At 47.8% G+C, this 21,357-nt stretch overlaps 1 protein-coding gene across 1 annotated transcript in view; it reads right to left on the bottom strand.

Annotated features, from left to right (window-relative positions):
• The window catches only part of LOC119383781 (THAP domain-containing protein 5), a 30,473-nt gene extending 9,410 nt beyond the window's left edge, over window positions 1-21,063 (bottom strand). The window contains exons 1-8 of the mRNA XM_037652081.2: window positions 20,835-21,063; window positions 16,302-16,454; window positions 15,961-16,071; window positions 15,794-15,880; window positions 15,648-15,707; window positions 15,410-15,538; window positions 6,624-6,695; window positions 6,466-6,546 (exon numbers count right to left, since the gene is read on the bottom strand). Of these exons, the coding sequence (XP_037508009.1) occupies window positions 6,466-6,546; window positions 6,624-6,695; window positions 15,410-15,538; window positions 15,648-15,707; window positions 15,794-15,880; window positions 15,961-16,071; window positions 16,302-16,454; window positions 20,835-20,987 (846 nt within the window). The 5' untranslated portion in view covers window positions 20,988-21,063. The remainder of the gene's footprint in view (window positions 1-6,465; window positions 6,547-6,623; window positions 6,696-15,409; window positions 15,539-15,647; window positions 15,708-15,793; window positions 15,881-15,960; window positions 16,072-16,301; window positions 16,455-20,834) is intronic.
• Between the last annotated feature and the right edge of the window lie 294 nt (window positions 21,064-21,357).

Below are 21,357 nucleotides of genomic sequence, written 5' to 3' on the forward strand. Positions count from 1 at the left end.
ATCGTCAATGGCGGCTAGGAATTCATCAAAATTGTCGGCGTCACAAGCAGTTGTGGGTAGCGGGAGCCGCGAAAGACAGTCGGCGTCGGCATGCTGGCGGCCACTCTTGTAACGGACCGTAAAGTCAAATTCCTGCAAGCGTAGCGCCCACCGAGCAAGGCGACTAGACGGGTCACGGAGACCAACTAACCAACATAGCGAATGATGATCGGTAACAATCGTGAAGTGATGGCCGTAGAGATACGGGCGGAACTTCTGGACAGCAAAAACTACAGCGAGACACTCTTGCTCCGTTACGGTGTAATTCTGTTCGGCCTTGCTCAACGAACGGCTGGCGTACGCAATGGCATGCTCGGCGTCACCAAAACGCTGGATGAGGACGGCACCGAGGCCAATTCCACTTGCGTCGGTGTGCACTTCCGTTGCGGCAGAAGGGTCAAAATGGTGGAGTATGGGTCCGGAAGAGAGCAGGAACTTTAGCTGCCGAAACGAAGAGTCGCAATCCGTTGTCCAGGTGAAAGGCGTGTCCTTGCGTAGCAATGAGGTCAGAGGGTACGCAGTTTCGGCAAAATTGGGCACAAAACGTCGAAAGTACGAGCAAAGACCTAAGAAACTTCTTAACTCGCGTTGCGACTGCGGTTGCTTAAAATTGCTCACTGCGGCAACCTTCTGTGGGTCTGGCCGTACGCCGTGCTTGTCCACTAGATGTCCGAGTACTAGCGCCTCTCGTTGGCCAAACTGGCATTTCTTTGAGTTGAGGGTAAGGGCAGCCTGTTCGAGGCACGTCAAAACAACGTCAAGTCGCTGGTTGTGTTCTGCAAAAGTGCGACCGAAAATTACGATGTCATCTAGATAGCATAAACAAATCTCCCATTTTAGGCCGCGCAGAACCGTGTCCATGAACCTTTCGAACGTCGCGGGCGCGTTGCACAAACCAAACGGCATAACGTTGAATTCAAACAAGCCGTCTGGTGTCACAAAAGCTGTTTTCTCTTTGTCAGTGGAATGCATCGGTATTTGCCAATAGCCCGATCGGAGGTCCACAGATGAAAAGTAGGACGCCGAGTGGAGACAGTCAATGACGTCGTCGATACGGGGAAGCGGATACACATCCTTTTTCGTCACGGAATTGAGGCGCCGGTAGTCGACGCAAAACCTCCAGGATCCGTCTTTCTTTCTCACAAGTATGACCGGTGCAGCCCAAGGGCTAGAAGAATCTTGAATGACGCCCTTGGCCAGCATGTCATCCACCTGGTCAGCGATAACCTTACGCTCCGACGCGGACACGCGGTAAGGCTTCTGCCTTATTGGATGCGCTAACCCGGTGTCGATCCTGTGACGAGCCCGTGTGTTGGGAATGCGCACTTCCTTAGCTTCCTGGCTGAAATCAAACAGCGATGCATGCTTCCTGAGGACACTGACCAGCACTTGACGCTTCTCGGAGGTCAGTGACTTGTTAACCATATTCAGGAAAAGTGATGAGTCTTGAGGAACACCAGGGCTAATATCAGTTGCTCGGGCTTCTTCGTGCGATGTGTCATTATTTAAAGCTGCTATATCGATGCTGGTATCCACTTCAAACGATGCAAGCCTCATACCCTTGGGTAGCACAACAGACTCGTCAGATACATTTGACACCCAAAGTGTGGTTGTTCCGCGGGCCAAAGAGATGACGCATCGAGGTATGAACGCACCTTTCTTCGTTATGATCGAAGACACCGGTTCGGCAATAGCAGCAAGTGCATCAATGTCAACACTATCAGCAGCTACTCGAACTCTGGATACGGAATGTGCCGGGAGGACGACATCTTCAAGGACGGCGAGGGTGCGCGAACAGGTAGAAGGTCGGTCGGCAAGAGGGGGCAGGAAAAGCTCGCCGGTCCCACAGTCAAGCGTGGCACCGCACTGCTGTAAGAAGTCGAGGCCAAGAATTACATCATGTGTAGACTGAGCAAGAACTGCAAATTCGGCTTGATATAACTTGTCGGAGAAATAAACGTTCACTGTGCACACACCAAGGGGTCGGAGCAATTGTCCACTTACAGCACGAAATGTGTTAGCGTTGTCCCAGTGAAACATTACTTTACGACCGAGTTTGGTTTTGAAATCCAGACTGATGACAGATACACTCGCTCCCGTGTCTACTAAGGCTGACGTAGCAACATTGTCCACTAAAACACTAATCTTGTTGTGATGCATGGTGACTGGCGGAGGCATAGGGGAATGTGGCTGAAGATGACCGGCGACCTCACCTCCATCGGTCGCGCCGCCTAGTTTCCCGGCGGTGGGGACGTGAGACGTCGTAGAGGAGATGGAGACCTGTGTTGCCGTCCAGGCGGTGGCGTCAAGCTCCGCACGGAAGCTGGCGAGTCGCTGCGGTAATTCAGACGATAGGGCGTCCTGCTATCAGGGCCGGGAGGCCAGTTGGCTCTGTCACCAGGGTGATTGTTGCGCCGATAGAAAGTGCGTGGTCGCTCAGTTGATGGGGCTGACATGCGACGTCGCTGGGGACAAAATCGGGCGACGTGGCCGCGGACGCCACATTGGAAGCAAATGGGGCGCTCACGAGACATGCTGAAATTGCCAGCGGGAGGATACATGGCGCGGCCGTCCCACGTTTGAGAAACTGCAGATTGGCCGCGTACGAAGCCGTCGTGGCCCTCGTAACCGAGATGGGCGTTCACTGCAGGGCTTGGTACCATTGGACGCGGTGCGAAGTTGTATGCATCAACGGAAGCAGCGTTGATGGACGTCACACTCGGATCGCACGAAGGAAGAGGCTCCCGAGCCTGAGGAGATGGAACAGACGCCGCTTCACGTCGGTCGAGCTCTTCCCGCACCGCTTGGCGGATAATTGACGCGAGGTCAGACGGGGCTGGAGCGACGTCAACGCTGGCGACAGTCGTTACGTTGGCCAAGCGGCCGAACTTCGGTGTGATGCGCCGAGCTCTCAATGCTTCAAATGTGCGGCAGTGAAGGATGACGTCACTCACGGACTCTAGATTCTCCTTCGCGATGAGGTACTGGTAGACGTCCTCTGCAATTCCTTTCAGAAGGTGACCCACTTTGTCCTCTTCGGTCATCCGAGGGTCTAGGACCTTGCACAACTTGAGCACTTCCTCAATGTACGTTGTGCAGGTTTCCCCAGGAACCTGAGCGCGTTGCATCAGCGTTTGCTCGGCACGCTTCTTTTTGGCCGCTGGATCTCCGAAGCACTTCCTAATCTCTTCGACGAACTTCGGCCACGTTGTCAAGCTCTCCTCGTGGTTTTCATACCACACAGACGCGGTTCCCTTAAGGAAGAGGCCGACATTGGTAAGCTGACCGGTGGCATTCCAACCATTGAACCGACTTGCCCGTTGGTAGAAGCTCAGCCAAGCGTCCACATCCTCATCGGCTTTTCCTGCGAAGGTTCGTGGCTCGATGTAGGGTTGCCATGGGTGACCTGAGGCGGCCGGTGTCGAGAGACCGGAAGCGGGTGCCAGATGCTCGTTGTCCGTTTCGGAATCCATCTCTGGCGGCAGACCAGCAATTCGTCTACTTCGGCGAATCACGACGTACTGCGTCTCTTCAGTCGGTGCGTCGTCGTTCGTAGGGAGCGCCGTTATCGTACCCCGCACCTCCACCAAACTGTTATGATGAAAGATGTTTATTTGAAGATGGGCTGAATGGCTGCCGCCTGGCACCGATACACTCGCAAGACCAGCGCTCTTCGTCCTCCTCTTCTTTTCGTCCTGCCTGTCGCATTAGCGTAGCAATATTGTCTCATGATGATAAACGGGATGAGCATTGGACGAACATGGAAAGTTTGTGCAGTAGGACCCCAGCAACTTCTGTAATGGCGAGAAATGTGTCCAACATGGAGACAGGATAAGCATGTGGGTTTTACATCATGAGTTCTCCATGCAGACGGATTGCGGAACGCTGATGGAGAGCCAGGCGGTATTCGACGTGCAGTCATGAATTGTGGCTGGAAGTCGGTACGGGGAGGCGTAGGAATGGAGCAAATACCCATGCTTGCGATTCCCTGTCGTACGACTGCTTCAGTTAGGGGTAAGGGGGTTGAAGGAGGGGGGCCAGGGGACGTTGGTGCCACTGTAGCAGGAGCGGCCACTTGAAGTTCACGCCTGAAGAGTCGTGGTATCGCAGGCGTCTGCTGGACGATGTGTCGAGGCAAGATGACCTCTCTGCAGTATTTGGAAGGCACTGGAACTGATGTGTGATGCGCCTGCTTTTAGCCTGTTCCAGGCAGCGACATTCTTGAATCATCGCATCAACAGACGAAACGTTATTTAACACCAGCAAGTTAAACGCATCGGCAGCAAAATCCTTGAGGATGTGCGCAACTTTTTCTGGCTCGGACATGTTTTCCTCAGCTTTGCAGCAGAGTGCTAGGACATTCTGAATATAACTAATGCAGGACTCAGTGGAAGTTTGTGCACAAGTAGATAATTCATTCTTTGCGGCTAGTTGACAACCAAAGGGTTTCCAAAAAGCTCACGGATCTTTTTCTTGAAGCTGTCCCAGCTTGTAATATCATGCTCGTGGGTGTCAAACCAGACACGAGGGGTTCCATCGATGTAAGAGATAACATTCGCGAGCATGGGTGTGGTCCCACCTGTAACTGGCACTGACGTGCTTGTACAGGCGCAGCCATCGGTCGACGTCACAACCATCAAGGCCCTAGAACGTGCCAGAGTCTTTCAAGACGGGAAGTGTGACGAAAGTTGTTGTGACCAGTGGTGTGGCAGGCAGGGCAGGAGACGTGACAACCGGAGTGGGTGTAGTCGAGTCCTGAGAGGTCACGTTGAAAGCCGCGAGTGAACGATCGCTGCGGAGTTCTGTGACGAGGACGGGGATCGCAACACTACACCAAATATGTTACGGGAAAGACTCAGACTTGAATATTGCCACCTGCACGTAATGGATCGAGGGCACGAGCGGCTCTCAGCCGAGAAAGAAAGGAGACCATGCGCTTCTTCCGTGCTCGAGTGCCAGCCCCGACGGTCACGCTTTTCAGGAGCCTGCTACTCGTTGGGTTATTAAAGGACCCCAGTACGTCTAAAGTCTCGTGACAAACTGGTGGAGGAGCTGGGTATCCCTCACGGATGTTGCAGACCCCTCCAGAGAGCCGCCCTACAAGCCCAGTGCCAGTCAACACCCCCGAGCATCGGGCCAGCCACCGAATCAGGGGATTGCCTCCGGAAGTCGCCGATACGATTTCCACCTCTTCGACAGGTATGACCAGCGCTTCTGTGCAAACCACTCCAACCAGCACGGAAAGCACAATGTCGAACCAGAATACACTTGAGAGCCCACGGGTCCGGACGACGTTCCATCGCACGGCGCTCAAAGACGTCGAAGATTGGATGGTCGCCTTCGAGTGCGTAGCAACCTTGAACCAATGGGACGATGCGGCAATACTGGGACGTGTCTATTTCTACCTCGTGGACGGGGCGCGTACATGGTACCAGAACCGTGAGGAGCAACTGACATTGTGGCGCGAATTCTGTCGTAGGCTTCTGGAGACCTACACCAGCGCTGATCGCCAGAACAAGCAGAACGAGCGATCCAGGCCCGCGTCCAGTTGCCAAACGAAACTGCGACCACATACGTCGAAGACATGACATGCCTCTTCAGACGAGCTGACCCAAGAACGGCGGAGGACTAGAAGTTGCGTTATCTGATGTGCGGGGTCAAGGAGCAGCTCTTTGCCAGCCTCGTGCGGAACCCTCCAATGTTGGTCGCGGAGTTCTTGTCCGAGGCTGTGACCATGGCAAAAATGCTGCAACAGCGATCCAACCTGTTCGAGAGGCATGTCAATAGCATGTCCGCTGCTGACATTTTCACCGCCACTAATCCATCAATGACTGCCTACGAGAACTCATCCGTTCTGTAGTGCGTGAAGAGTTGCAAAAGGCCCGCGTAACGCCCCATCCTACGCTCAGCTCTATCACAACTGTTATTAAGGACGAGCTGCACCAGGCCCTCCGGGACACCTTGCCTACTGATAGCGCTGCGCCCGCTCCTACTGAATACCGCCAAATGACCTGCTCTGCTCCAATGACTTGGAGCAGAGCAGGTCATACCCTGTTGTGCCACAGGCAAAATAAAGCTCCAGGCTCTCCTTAATTGTCTGTTCTGACCATTTGCATCCTCTGTTGCTCTCACGGGACAAGGCTTGGATTTGGTCATCACTGAAAATTCTTTTCAATCCAGTTTGCAAGCGCTCATATTTCCGTTTTGTTGAGCTTTCTAATTCTAAGCGATAGAATTTATAGCCCAGAATCCTTATCGGATTCTTGCACTTTTCTTTCTCTACGTGAACATGACGCAATGTCAATGCCTTTTTGGCTGTAGCACATTTCCATACAGTTATTGGTTTCAATCAAAGTAAGAAAACAATGACACAAGATTTAGTATCATTATTTCTGTAACAAAGTATGAACGCACACATCTACTTACATTTGTAGGATCTGTCGAAGCATTAAACTCTGTCCCCAAAACCTCGTTTAGGTTACCTGCTGTTTCAGTGAAGCTTGAATCCTGCAATGCAATACGAATGCACACCGACATTGAAGATTAGCTGCACTACCTAAGCATAGTGAAAACAAAGCACTTACGTTCACACCGGTCACGGCACCTTCCTCCTTTATGGTAATGTTATTGGCTTCTGTTTCACTTGCAGATAACCTCTGTGGATGTAGCACGAATAGAGAGCCTTAGCTAAAACAGCTACATTTGTGTGCCACAAACTACACTGTCAGAAGACAGCATCGTTGACCCCGCAGCAATCTCTGCACCTGAGGGGGCATGATTGGTACTGGCTGCCTCAGCTAGCGTTTCAGTGTCATTTGAGCGTTTATTTATTTATTTATTTATTTATTTATTTATTTATTTATTTATTTATTTATTTATTTATTTCAGAAGTACTGCTGGCCTCTCATATGAAGCCTTAAGCAGGGATGGGTGACACATAAAAGAAAGCAGATATGGAACTACAAGAGAAAAACAAATATCCCGCAGAACTTCATTCACCATCTGCATCAAAGTGAAACGCAGCACGTATACAATTCATAAGTTTTTTCCATATGCACACAAGAAGAAAAGAAGAAAACAAGATAAAAAACATCTCTTGATAAACATCTGTTAATCACATAGCATCTAAAAAACAAACACGTTATAAAAAGGGCAAGACCAGTAACGTTTCAAAATAGAATGCCTTGAGACATGCATAAGTGCAATGGATGCCATGAAAATATTTTAAGTATATGAAAAAGTACTAGAAAGTGCAACATAAATTGAAGCCTGTTACACATGCATTATGCGAGGCAAATTAATAGGGGAGTGGAGGGGAAGCGGAAAGTCAGGTGTTACTGTTGTCTAAGTTTTGCCATGAACGACTGAACAGTTGCGCAGTTTTTCAGATCTGCAGATACAGCATTCAAAGTAATGACGGTGCATGGAAAAACTGAGTTTTTAAAAGCTTTTGTCGTACAAGAATACTCCTTCAGTTTTTTGGACGCTCACGAGTTGATCGGCGATGAACTGATTCTATGTGCGCATTCTTCTTTATGTGCAGCTTGTCGTGCTAAAGTAAAAACATATACTTCAATCGATCATGCTGTTGTCTTGCCTGCAGTGTATATAAGGCAGCTTTTTTTTTTTAGCAATTTGCTGGGTGAAGTAAAGGAACTGTAGCAATTGTAAACAAACCGGATTGCTTTTCTTTGAATCATTTCAAGTTTTTTAATGTATTTACTTGGCCATGGGGATTCCAAACCATGGACGAGTACTTGAGAATTGGACGGATGAAAGTTTTGTGTAAAATTAATTTCAATTTTTGGGATGGATTTACACAAACACAGTCTTAGAAATCCTCATTTCTGCATAGCTTTCTTTTCAATGTAGGCAACATGCTCATTCCACTTAAAATCTGCACTTGATACAGCACCCAAGTGTTTGTAAGTATTAACAAACTATAATTTTTAATCACTGATATAGTATAAGTATTGCAAGGAACGCCATTTACGTGTTACAGTCATAGCCACTGTTTTCATTGCATTAACATTTATTTGCCACACTGCACACCACGATATTTTTGTTAAAGGGACACTAAAGAGAAACAATGAATTGGTTTAGATTGATAAAGTGTGCTCGGATAACTCTTGTGAAGTTTATTTCACCACCATAGGTTTATTATTAGAGGAGAAAACCAAGTTCAAAGTTTCATTCTTAAATTTCGCACTGAACTTTGTAATTCGTGACGTAAAAGACTTCAAAGAGCATTTAACGTATTTTGGCGCCACTGGTTCGACGAAATTTCCACAAACTCGTTATGTCAAGTCTCTGGCCCCCTCAGAGGACAATGTACTTCGATTTAACCGATTAGGAACTACGTAGGCCCAAGCAGGCGCCGTCAAAAATATGTGACGTCACGGCAAATGGTGCGGGAATTCCAAGGTGGCGTCGCCACCTGTATTTTCTTTTTGCGCGTTTTCTCGCTTATTAAGCTTCTTCGCGCAGAAAGCGTGGTGTTTTTGGTATCGTGGAAGACTACTTTACTAATGCGAGAAAAATCGTTTTGCTCTTTAGTGTCCCTTTAAAGCTGCATTTAAAAGGACCTGGCCACCTGTACTACGTATTTCCTAGTAAAGCATGCAGTCATCTGCAAATAACATAATAGTAACCTGGATATCATGGGCTATGTAACGTATAAAAATTTTTAAAAGGAGTGGCCAGCACTGAACCTTGAGGGATTCTAAACTTCACTGGCCGTGGATCGAAGTACAAATTATCGATAGTAACTATTTGACTTCGATAAGAAGGGTAGGCCTCAATCCATGAAACTAAGGTATTTTTTTTCAGTGTAGGTTTAGGTTTGCCAGAAGTTTTGCGTGAGACACACGATCAAATGCTTTTTCGAAGTCTAGGAAAATCATGTCAATTTGACCTTGCTTATCTATAATAGCTGCAACTCATGAACAGTTTCCAGCAGTTGTGTGACCGCTGAAAATCCTTTTCGAAAGCCGTGTTGCCGGTCATCAATTAGATTGTGTTCCTCGAGAAAAATTGAGAGGTGCTTGAATATAATGTGTTCTAACACCTTTGCGCATGAACACAGCAGAAAAATCAGTCTATAGGCAGAAACGAGAGAAGTGTTAGATGATTTGGGTATAGGAATAATCTTTGCAAATTGTCAGTCACTTGGAAGCTTGCGCTGCCACAATGATTTCAGAAAAATAATGCACAAGCACTTTCAGCGCCATTCATCACATCTCACAAAGAACACGTTAGGTATGCCATTAATACCAGGCGACTTTTTGGGATCAATGTGAAGGAGCAGTGACAAGATTTCTTTGTCGGATATTGCAATGTTGCTTATTGGTGGGATGGCATGACCTGTTTTTGAACATGGCCTTCTACTCTCATCATCAGTAAGCACTGAGCAAAAGAATGTATTAAATGATTCTGGAATTGTTTCGTTGTTAGTAACAATAGCCACATTTGCCCATATATTATGAAAACACTTCTTTCTAGGAGAAATATTGCCACCTGTAGTAGTGGGTGAAATGCATGGGCGGAGGGAGGCACAGGTCATGAAAGAAAGAAGTCCGCGCGCTATCCCTCTGGAAAGCGAGCTTAACCGACGCGTTTACCAAGAGCCCTGCTGCTCTACGACCAATAAACCCCGCCTGGACCTCTGAAGCGACGTGACAAGTGGTGGAGGTGCTGGGCAACTTCGCGGATGTTGCAGACCCCTCCTGGAAGCCGCCCCACAAGCCCAGTGCCAGTCAACACTCCCGTGCATCGGGCCAGCCACAGGATCAGGGGATTACCTCCCGACGCCGACATTATGCCTTGAACCACTTCAACCGGTATGACCAGCACTTCCGTTCAAACCACTCCAACCGGCACGGAAAGCACGATGGTGAAGCGGTACACACTTGAGAGCCCGCGGGTTCCGACGCCGTTCCATGGCACTGTGCACCAAGACGTTGAAGACTGGTTAGTCGACTTCAAGCGTGTGGCTGCCTTGAAGAAATGGGACGACGCTGCCAAACTACGACGTGTGTACTTCTATTTGGAGGACAGAGCACGTACGTGGTACCAGAACTGTGAGGACCAACTGATGTCGTGGCGCGAATTTTGCCAGAATGCTGCCAGAACTTCAATGGGGACGAAAGTAAGAAGTTTTCCAGGGCAACGTTATATTAATGATCTTTAGCTTTTTTGTAACTGTAGCAGGAGCAACCACTTCAAGTTCATGCCTGACGAGTCGTGTTATGTTATCGCAGGCGTCTGATGTGTGATGCACCTGCTTTTAGCCTGTTCCTCCAGGCGGCGACATTCTTGAATTATCACATCAACAGACGAAACGTTATTGAACGCCAGCAAGTTAAACGCGTCAGCGGTGATATCCTTGAGGATGCGCACAACTTTTTCTGGCTAGGACATGTTTTCGTCGGCTTTGCCGCTGAGTGCTAGGACATTTTGAATATAACCAATGTAGGACTCAGTGGAAGTTTGCGCGCGAGTTAATTCATTTTTTGCGGCTAGTCAACACCCAAAAGGGTTTTCAAAAAGCTCACGGATCTTCTCCTTGAAGCTGTCCCAGCTTGTAATATCATGCTCGTGGGTGTCAAACCAGACACGGGGGGTTCTGTCGGGGTAAAAGATTACATTCGTGAGCATGTGTGTAGGGTCCCATCTGTAACTGGCACTGACGCGTTCGTACAGGCACAGCCATTGGTCGACGTCACAACCATCAAGGCCTGAGAACACGCCAGGGTCTTTCAAGATGGGAGCCGTGACACAAGTTGTTGCGACCAGTGGGGTGGCAGGCAGGGCAGGAGGCGCGACGACCAGAGTGGGTGTAGTCGAGTCCTGAGAGGTCACGTTGAAAGCTGCGAGTGAACGATCACTGCAGAATTCCGTGGCAAGGACAGGGATCGCAGTGCTCCACCAAATATGTTACGGGAAAGACACAGACTTGAATATGTATAGATGTATTTACAACTGGTTAGGCGAGCAGCACTGCCGACACAACAGTTCGTGCCAGTCTATCTTTTGTCGTCCTTCTCTTCGTCTCCTTGATCGCAATGCCACTGGAACATAGCAATTAGACGTGTTTGCTCGTGAGCAGACTGTGCAGCAGCTGCAAGGTGGAAGCACAACGAGGAATGAAACGGCAGTAGTAACTGATGAGGCCCAGAAATTCCCGCAATTTCTTTGTGGTCGACGGCTGTGGGAAATTTGAATGCGGACTGAGACGGCCTGGATGCCGCGCTGGTCTACTCGATGCCAAACTCACTCTTCGAGGTAAAATAATTGACAGCACAACGGGTTAAACACGGACAGAAACTCACTCTTCGAGACATGGATAACAAGGTCATATTGACGGAGACATTCGAAGACCTTACTTAGGTCTGATTCGTGTTCCGCAGCAGATCGACTGAAAACAAGAATGTCGTCTAAATAGACGAAACAACAGGTCAGGCCAAGTAGCATTTGATCAACGAACCACTGAAACGTTTGAGCAGCATTTGGGAGACCGAAGGACATGTGCACGTATTCAAACAAGCCGAATGGTGTGATGATTGCAGTTTTAGGAATGTCGGAAGGCTCCACAGGGATCTGGTGGTAAGCTTTTACTAGATCCACTTTGCTGAATATGCAGCAACCGTGAAGCAATGCGGTAAAGTCGTGAATGTGAGGAATAGGATAGCTGTCGGTGATCATCACTTTGTTTAACGCAAAGTAATCTCCGCATGGTGTCCAATTGCCTATCTTCTTTGGAACCACGTGTAAAGTGGATGCCCAAGGGCTAGCAGAAGGACGAACGAAGCCCAACTCGAGCATGTGATCAAATTCTCGCTGTGCAATTTTCAGTCGGTCTGGTGCAAAGCAGCGAGGTCAGGCATATACTGATGGTGTACCGGTGGTCCTTTCATTGTAATGTGGCGCGTGACTATTGGACAATCTGGCGATGGGGGTTGGAATAGCTCTGGAAATTCTTGTAGGATGGTGAACCGATGTGCCGATACCCGGGTGTGTGCTTATATGAGACGCAAGGGCAGAGCAGAAGTGGTGATGCCTTGCACCGACAGGTTGGTCGTGGAGTCAGAAGGCAGCAATGGCGTAGGTCAAGAACAAGATCAAACTATCACAAAAAATCGGCACCGATGACCATCCCGCAGATGTTGGCGACAATGAAGAGCCATCGAAAAGGGCGCTGCAGTCCAAGATGAAGAGTTACCGATTCCTGGCCATACGTTTTAATGTTGGAATTGATGACGGCGGTCAGAAAGTACGTGTCATGGTGATGTCGTTTGCGGTCTTCAAAGGTAGGGGGAAGCACACAAATTTCTGCACCAGTGTTTACAAGGTAGCGAGCTTTTGTTACGCGGTTGGTGACATAGAAAAGACGGCTGGACATAGGGCCGATAGCACTTGCCGTCATCAGTGACTGGCCCAACCATTTCGCGAAAAGTTGCGCGGTGGACGGCACTGACACGCACGAGTGCCATATCTGGCGTGATACCAACAAATAAAGGCACACGGATAGCGGGATTTGCTTTGGCTTGGCGAGCAATTACGCAACTGGTTTCTATTTGCACAGAAGCGTAATGTAGCTAGCTCAGTAGTTGGTCCACTTGCGCAGCATGCTGTGCGTCTGAGGTGCTGAGGTTGTCAAAGCGCTGCTGTAACTGTGATTGATTCAAGACTGGCGCATTACAACAGTTTATGGCAGATACAGAAAGTATCCATGATCTGGTCTGCTATTGTTGCTAGGTCTTCAATGGACTTCGTCGCAGGTAAGGCACATAAAATCATTCGTATCTGATTCAGCAGACGCTGCAGGAAGCTATTTCACGAATGATTTTCGAGTTCGTTGATGATGGATTGGTTCTGAGTAGCTGCGTCATGCGGCGAAGCAGCTCGGTCAGTTTTTTGTCGCCAAGTTCTTTCGATGAAAGGAGCTGGTGAATGCGTCAAGACTCGGGGTCGGTGGTGCGCCATAGTAATTCCCATTTTAGGGTGTCACACGGGTCATTGGGTGGTGGAGCTAGCAAAACATCGCAGATCAAAGCTGTGGTGGTCGAGCTGAGCGCACTCACGACATGGCCGTACTTGGCAATCTGCAATGTGATGCGGTGGCAGCGGAACTGCGCCTCGATGTGGATAAACCAGAGCTCACAGTCTGCGGGCCAGAACTCGGGAAGCTTGAGCGTGGCGTCGCATTTTCTTGGGAGTTCGGTGCCACGGCGTCGAAGAGAAGCTTCGGGACTTGTACAGTTGCGATGTGGGAGACGTCCGAGGTCACCAACTTGTGGGAACAGAAGGCCCAAAACAAACAAACATTTATTAGCCAGGTGACTAAATTGATGTCACAGCCATGCTGTCCGAGCTTGTCGGTCTCTTCCATAGGCGTGCATATGGGGGGCAGGGGGGTAGCTGCCCCCCCCCCCCCCCAGTCACCTATGAGGGGGGGGGGGGGCAAAGTCTGTCTTGCACTGACTTAACCTGCGCACGCCTATGGTCTCTTCGTCTTTTACCGCGGACACAAAGCACACTGCCCAATACAATAATTTGTTAACCTGCACGTAGAACCTGCACATAGAAAAGCGGCTTGAACACGTTGCTACGAGATGACCAGCCAATGCCCACTGAAGGGATCGACTTGAGGTGACGTTGATGGTGCTCGAAGCAGCATTGCCCAACCTTCGTCGATGATAAGTGATGCATGTGCAACGACACAAGTAGAATTATGCGCTTCGCTGACAAAGCTCGTTGCATCTTGATGTGCGCTGGCCCTTGCTGTTGCACCGCACAGGTGTATCTGCATGTAGAGAAGAAGCGGCCTGAACATGGTGCTACAAGATGACCAGCCAACATGACCGCTGAAGGGATCCGGGGGGCATTGCGACTGCAAGTAGACACTAACAGTTAGAGAATAATCTGAAAGGCAGGAAGGGCGTATTGATAGTCCATTGAAAGCGCACATTGATAGTCCATCGTGCTGTAGAAACCACAGTGCAAAAATGAACAGAGGATGAGATGTCCCTTGTTTGTTGGTCCTGTCTTCATCTCGTCCCCAGTTTGCTTTTACGCTATGGTTTCTGCAATGATTTAAAGTCCGATGAATGTTGCAAATATGTGTGAATCCCATGGTGATGATTTACCTCTGTATAAATTACTGTAATTCTGGCTGCAAATGGACCTGTTCACACGCTGCAGCTGGAATTGTTTCCAGTAAGTGCATTTATTACTGGCACCTTAAGTAATGTACACAATAACACAACAAAACAAACTTAATTTATCTGAACAAAACTTCCAGCCTTTAAGCTGGCGTCACAATGTCATGGCATTCATAGCTTCACCATTGCTAAGTGAGCTCTATGACTGCTTTTAGATAGGGGTGTGCGAATATCAAAATTTTCGAATACGAATCGAATACGAATATCCACCTTCGAATATCGAATCGAATATCGAATATCAAAGGAAAAATGCCTCCACAGTAGCAATATTTTATTTAACATGTAGCTATTTGAAAAAAAAAACATTAACAGCCTGACCGGCAACACAACATACACTGCTATCTCCAGAACACAATGTCCAGGCTAGCACAATGCACATCACAACAGAAGCAAATATCACGGCACAATGAAAGTAATGACTAGATGTTATCATGAAGAAATATGAGTTGCTCCACATGATCAGGCAGAAGGCGCTCCCTTCTAACAGAGACACCCCCCCCACCGCCACTGAAAAGGCACGCTCGCTTGGAACAGAAGTGGCTGGTATAGGGAGGTACATGGGGCAAAGCTTTGCCAGACTGGGGTATCTGAAGGTGCCTACAGTCCGCCACCAGTCACGTGGGTCACTGTCTTTCTTCAGAAGTGGTCCCGCATAGTGAACGAGTGGTAGTGCGGCACGTTACGGCCGCATAATATTGAAAATGTATGGTTACATGATCGCCAACAGCGCTGCACGTCGGAGATGCACCAGCAATACATCATACGTATTAGGGCGCTCGTCGCAGGCAGATAATGTGCCTCCGTGTACTTACGATGTTTATCGCTCCTCTCGGCAACGTTTTTAGCTATACGAATGCAGCAGAAATGTGGAAGACGATTTATTTTATGCATGATAATAAAATCGCATATTCGAATTTTTCGAATATTCGAAGTTATCAAATATTCGAAACTTTTCGAATACACAATTTTCGAATCGAATACGAATATTTCGAATGTAATATTCGACGAATATTCGAAACTTTCGAATATTCGCACACCCCTACTTTTAGATCAAAATTATGGCAAAGGTGTAGGAAAAGCAAGCAACAGAGAAAACAGATTGTGATCTCAGCATACAAGTATGGACAAGAGCAGTGGAAAGGACTTACATCTGTAGAACTTGATCTTTGGTCTGGAAAGGCACAGGCAAGAGTTTTGACTGAAGTGTGCAGTTCTGAGCTGCCATAATCTTCAAGTGATTCTTTCGACAATGCTTCATTGGCGCTAGAGCTCTGGTACTGCAAATGGCAGAAACAATCCAAATTGTAGCCTTAATTTATTTAGTGTGATCAAATAATGATGAAACATATGGTGTACTTGGGCTGCAGTTCTCAGTTGCGTGCCTACCTGGCGAGTATTCAGTATATTAGTATCTGCTGTTCTATCACTGGCATTTGAGGTTGGTGACTAGAGTTGCATAAAAAACTGACTAGTAAACAACACGTGTCATCGTTCGTACTCAAAAGACCACTGTAATGAAATGAAAAGCTCACACTTGCACTTTTCTCTGTTGTGCTTGAATTTGGGCAGGCATGGTCACCTGACTGGTCTGCTTCTACTTTCACGTCCAGTTCATGTACCTGAAAATGAATTACAGCTATATACTACACTGCTCATACGAGTGTATGTAAATTCACAAGTAGTCACACAGTGCACTTACAAGGATGATGTATGGTTGCAACACAGAAGGGGTGACATGTGGATTGTCTTGTTGCAAGCTCACATGGCTTGTTGATGGATCCTCTTCTGGTGGCTCTGAATCGTATAATTGCTGTTGTGGGGAAAAATATAGTCAGGGACACAGTTTTGCCAACATAATATATAAAGTTAATGAAACCAAATGAAAATAACAAATGCTTAAATATCATGTTATTTAAATATGCCTAAATATCATGGTGCAGGCAGCAAATTTCAACATTATTTACAAAGGCATGCCTGACATTGTTAACCACCTTGGCTTCACAAGAAAGGCATGGAAACACTGGAAAATACAATGCCTACCTCAGGTGATATTTCTTCATCTTTTGGTGGCTCTATCTGTGGCTCCTTTCTTTCTTCCTGATTGTAAGCAAATATGGTGGGAATGGCATTAGCCTTGAGTTTCTTCCATCCATCCTGCCGGCCTTGCTCAAACTGCGATGGCTCAAAGTGTGCCTGCATGAATAATGCTAGTTATTAAATTAAGGCTAGTCAAAGTAAACGGTAAAAAAAGAACAGAGATACCCGCGCATGAAATGGTTTTAAGGCCCCAAGAAACTTCTCGCTGAACTGAAAGAACTCGTGTTAGACATAGATCTCAGTGGCGTTAATATACCCAAGGTGTCACAGCAGTGATGAGTCAACAGTTACTCGACGGGAACTTAAGAACACACATATTAATGCATAGGGAGTTTTAGGTGAAAGCATAGCAGCACATGTGTTTGTATTCGGAGAAGCGCCTCGAAGCCCACCTGCACACGACATTGCGAAAGAAGTCCACAAACACACTGCTGACACCTCGCACCATGTCATTTCTGGACAGATCATCCTGGACGGTAAGTTGGAAGTGCCCTGGCACATTGATCAAGCCGTTAGAGCATGTCTGTTTTCCTTCCTTTCAGTATCGTTAATCCGGCATGGAATGTGGCATTTAATTTTCCCACAAAGATAAGTATTCAAGGCTGTCGCAGAGAAGAAAGGTCGCATTTTCTGTCTATGAAACAGAAAGGGCAGGAAAAGGAAAACGGCGCAGTTTCATCCTCTCTACGATCGGCAGCCTCTTCTCCCGTTAAGAAATAAAGCTGGCCGTGTTGTCTGCTAACCCTTTTCAGGAAGAATTGACAATTTGTGAAATGGTCAATTAGGCTTTTCTGCAAGAACTTTTACAACCTAGAACTCATGTTCACAGAATGTATTTCTCGCTTTACGTGTAGTGCACAGGTAAATAGATAGTTTTAGCGCCAGGGGCCCAAAGCGACTTGCGTAAGCCCTTGCATTCCCTTGTATTCTCCATGGATGCAGCTTGGAGTACAAAGGAATGTAACAGCGCGAAAACGTAAGCGGCTCGGGGTCCCCAGCGCTAAAGCAGTGCCGGGGACCCCAAGCCACATTACGTGACTACTGCTACGTGACATAAAGTGATGTAACACTAGTCACGCGACATGTTCCTGCAAAAGAAATCATGTAGCATTTGTCACATGACATGTTCCCGTCAAACTCATGTCGTTAAGCGGGACAGGGACACGGGCTTGGGAGGGCAGCTTCTTCCTCAGGAGTCAGAACACAAGCTCCGCTGTTGGTTCCAGCCTTGCAGTACAGTAATGCAAACTGCGCACATTTTTTTCCGCACGACATCCGCATGCTCCATCCTTCCTAATCACAAAGTTTCAGCAAGTACATGTGGGCCCGTTGCTACTGTAGAAGAGCTTCCTGCACGAGCACAGACACCGTGCGCTACATGTGCATGACTAAAAAGCATGACGCACATTCGCTTTGCAAATAGGCATGGAATAGTTTACATGCATGAATCAAGCGTGAAACTGGCAACATGTATGTACATAAGCGGCAACACAGTGGTGAATACACCATAGGCTGACATTTAGACACGCAAGCCACGTAACATATGCGCATGCCACATAACTGCCGCAGCTCACGCGCAGCGGCACCATAGACGGTTTTGCCAGCGCTTGCCGTTCTCTGGCAACATTGTGCGTTCACCGGAAACGCTCCCTTGAAAGCTTTGTTTACCTTGTTTCAGCGTGGTTTAGGCCTGCATTGCTGGCCACGACTGCTTGTGTTTAGATCTTTTCTGCGGATATAATTATTCCGATGAAGCACTCGCAACTCGGGCACTGATGTGTAGTACCAAGCTGCAGTCTGCGATCCGTAACTGATTTGCTATCGCAAGTCAAAACGTTCTGTTTCGCGACAGATGAAGGCAGAAAGAGCACCTGGATTGTAGCGATCAGGTGACAAAGACTGGATTCGCACAAAGAGTGCATAGATTTGTTCTGCCCACTTCATCAAGGCAAGTAAAGTTCAATGCATACTCAGACGTTAGTCGAAGGTCTCCAATTATAAGGAACACACTGGACGCTGTCATCTTCCACCCATGACAGATAGCTGCACTGATGCCTAAAGTGGATAGCAAAATGTGAAAGCTGGCTAAAACTGTTCGAAGCAACACTCGGGACACCAAAGCAGCTGCCACTCAACATGAATCGCCGCACAGTGCACGTCGCGGTGCACACATTTTATTGCCAATTGCAGTGACGCCATTGCATTTGCTTTTTGTGAGAGCAATGCCTGCGAGTCGGTTCACATCGGTGCGAGCAAATGACTCATCGTCTGTCATGTTGCCGCCAATGGACACCATCGCACTATAGCTAATTTACCTTTTGGTTGGAGCGTGGACTGTAGATATAGGCGGGTTAACTTGAAAGCTTGATACATGAATAATGTACTCGTGAGTAAACCACAGTAGTTAGCGTGACTCAGCCTCACCTGGCACCATCACATAATCAGTACATTTTATATTTTCTCAGTCATACCGAAGACTTAATTTTGGATCACGATCGATTCCGATAGGCGCCGATCTCTCTCAAAAGTGCCCAGTGTGACACAAGCGCAGTAATGATTTTATCGTGATGTTGTGTGCCTAGACCAAACTACATAAATATGTCCACGACTGAGACAAGTTTCTAGCTACAGTCAAAAAGCTGAACTGCACAACTTCCCTATCCAGAGTATCAGGCAACTCTTCTCGCCACTGCAGTTTTGGCTTGTACCTCCTCCGTGCAACGCCATCGAGCCCCTTCATAGAGTCCCTAGACATCGCTCCAAACACATTTGAAGGAATGCGCCAGAAATAGTAGAGCAACAAACGAAGCACAGCAGGCACACCGCTGGAACCATCTATAGACGTATTCCATCACCCCTACGTCACGAAAATGCGGTGGCGCTGTCGCCAGGCATTTAGCTTCGCGCGGTAGGCAAAAGCCGCTGTGCCCATCTCAGTTGCTGCTGTGTTTTCACTGGTGTGTGCGCTGTTCGTCGTGCAAAGAAGAAAAAAACGGTGTACTGACTAGCAGTGTCACGGTTATTTGCACAGGAAGACACCAGAAAAATGGAATAAGTTTTTTTATTTCTTTAGTGGCTGTTTACGAAGACCGTCGCAAGAAATTAGCCACAGCTGTAAAATGCAAGAACTTGTCTGCGACACCGGCTCATCGGTGATGTTTTGGGGCAGCTTACCCACCAGAAAGGATTATAGCTTTGCCAAGCGTTTGTCATTGCTATGTGCCGCACCGCATTTTTTGGCATAAGCCTTGTGTGGAGGCATAGTGAGCACGTTTACCTCAAAGCACGTTAACGTTGTGGATATCATTGCCATATGCAGAGAATTCTTCACAGCTGCCATTGTTGATGTAACTGCAGAACTCTTAGACGTGTCAAAAGGATTTCATTGTACTCGCGTGAACTAAAGGTGTGGGTCAGTCATGGTGCATGCGTTTCTTCCTGTGTGAGCACGGTTCATTAGCGCAGCAGCGAACGAAAGGATGACTTCGACTATGCTTTTCCAAATCGTATGCGGCTGCGATGACACACCTAACACAAGTGTACCGTAGAGGGCTGTTCTGGCTGCGGTGCGCTTAACGATATTTCCATGTCTGTTGGAATTCACAAAAAAACAACACTCGGGAAACCTGCCAAGTCAGTTTACGGGACGTACGCATTTTGCGGTCTCGACTAGAGCGTACGGAGCGGACCTGACAGGTACATAACCGCCTTGTCCACAGCATGTTGTTGAAGCATTATGGCAAGCGTATCACGGATGAAAGTGTCGCCGAGATCACCCTTGTCGTTTGCATCAATAACTTCCCCGGCAATTTGTTATATGCGAGGATTTACCGTAACGCTTCGTATATATATTTTTACTCCACGCATTTGCATATCGTACCCAAGAGCCTCTTGCTGAGCTGGATCGGTCGTTCTTGCATTAGTTAAGAAATTAAAACGTACACATGTGACCTAGACTGCCACAACGGCGATATTTCGCAAATGAGTCGCATTCCCGCCGTTAGTAAGATACCGCATGTTTTGATGTTGTTCTCAGAGCTAGAGATACAGGTCAACATGGCTGTTATATGTTCATTTTAGAGCCCCTCTTACAGCCAGTGCAACTTTCTCTGTTGCGGCCGCCGCTGGTAAAAACATGCGGGAGGCGCCCCGGCGCGCGGTTCTCGGAGGCATCTTTTGCACCTGCTGCGCCAGTTGTCACGTGATCATAGAGGGCGGTAGCGAGCTTCGAGCTGGGTCGGCTGGGCGGAGCCTACCGCTGTTTACAAAGGTCTATAGCTTTTGATATCGAAATCTATCGGCCTCCTACAACATCACAGCAACATCTCAAGCTCTCGCTCATTAACAGACCGAAAGGACGTATTTTACGAAATCAAAATTGTTGTTAGAACGTACGATAAACCATGTAAACGCAATGGACAATTACAAAGCGTTCAATACGGGAATCCGACAACAGCGAAATACGCGGATACGTACCTCGCATAGCTCGGAGCGGTCGGTCGGGATCCATTTGCTGCGCCTAATGTTTCTAATCCAGAGGAGTCTTCGGTTCTTTTCCTTGGGAAGCTTAAAAAGACGGAAACCTTTCGTGTTACGGTTTGAGCAGCCAACCGCGCAGCAACAGCCCATTGCACGCAACAAATTCACGCGCGAACGCGTCGGTCGCGCGCTGCTCACCGGTGGCGTAAATATGGCGTCAGTGATGCCAACTGTGCCAACCTAGGCAACGCCTTTTGACTTAGGACAACGTTTTATCCCTAAATTGACCCCCGAAATTTCCTTAGATTGCCAGTAAAACCCTAGATTGACTTTTTAATGCCGTTATTTCTATAACAAAAAGGTCTCTGGCCCAATTCCGAATGTTATTAAATGTTGAGTCCCTGAAGGTCTTTTTTTTTTTCTGCATTTTCTGTGAAGCTGCAGATAAAGGGCTTGCAGATGGTTTTATTTGCTACAGATACACACATATTTGTTAAGTCTATGCGATTGTTCGGGTTAG

The sequence above is a fragment of the Rhipicephalus sanguineus genome, chromosome 2 (genome assembly GCF_013339695.2).
Source record: "Rhipicephalus sanguineus isolate Rsan-2018 chromosome 2, BIME_Rsan_1.4, whole genome shotgun sequence".
Taxonomy (NCBI): domain Eukaryota; kingdom Metazoa; phylum Arthropoda; class Arachnida; order Ixodida; family Ixodidae; genus Rhipicephalus; species Rhipicephalus sanguineus.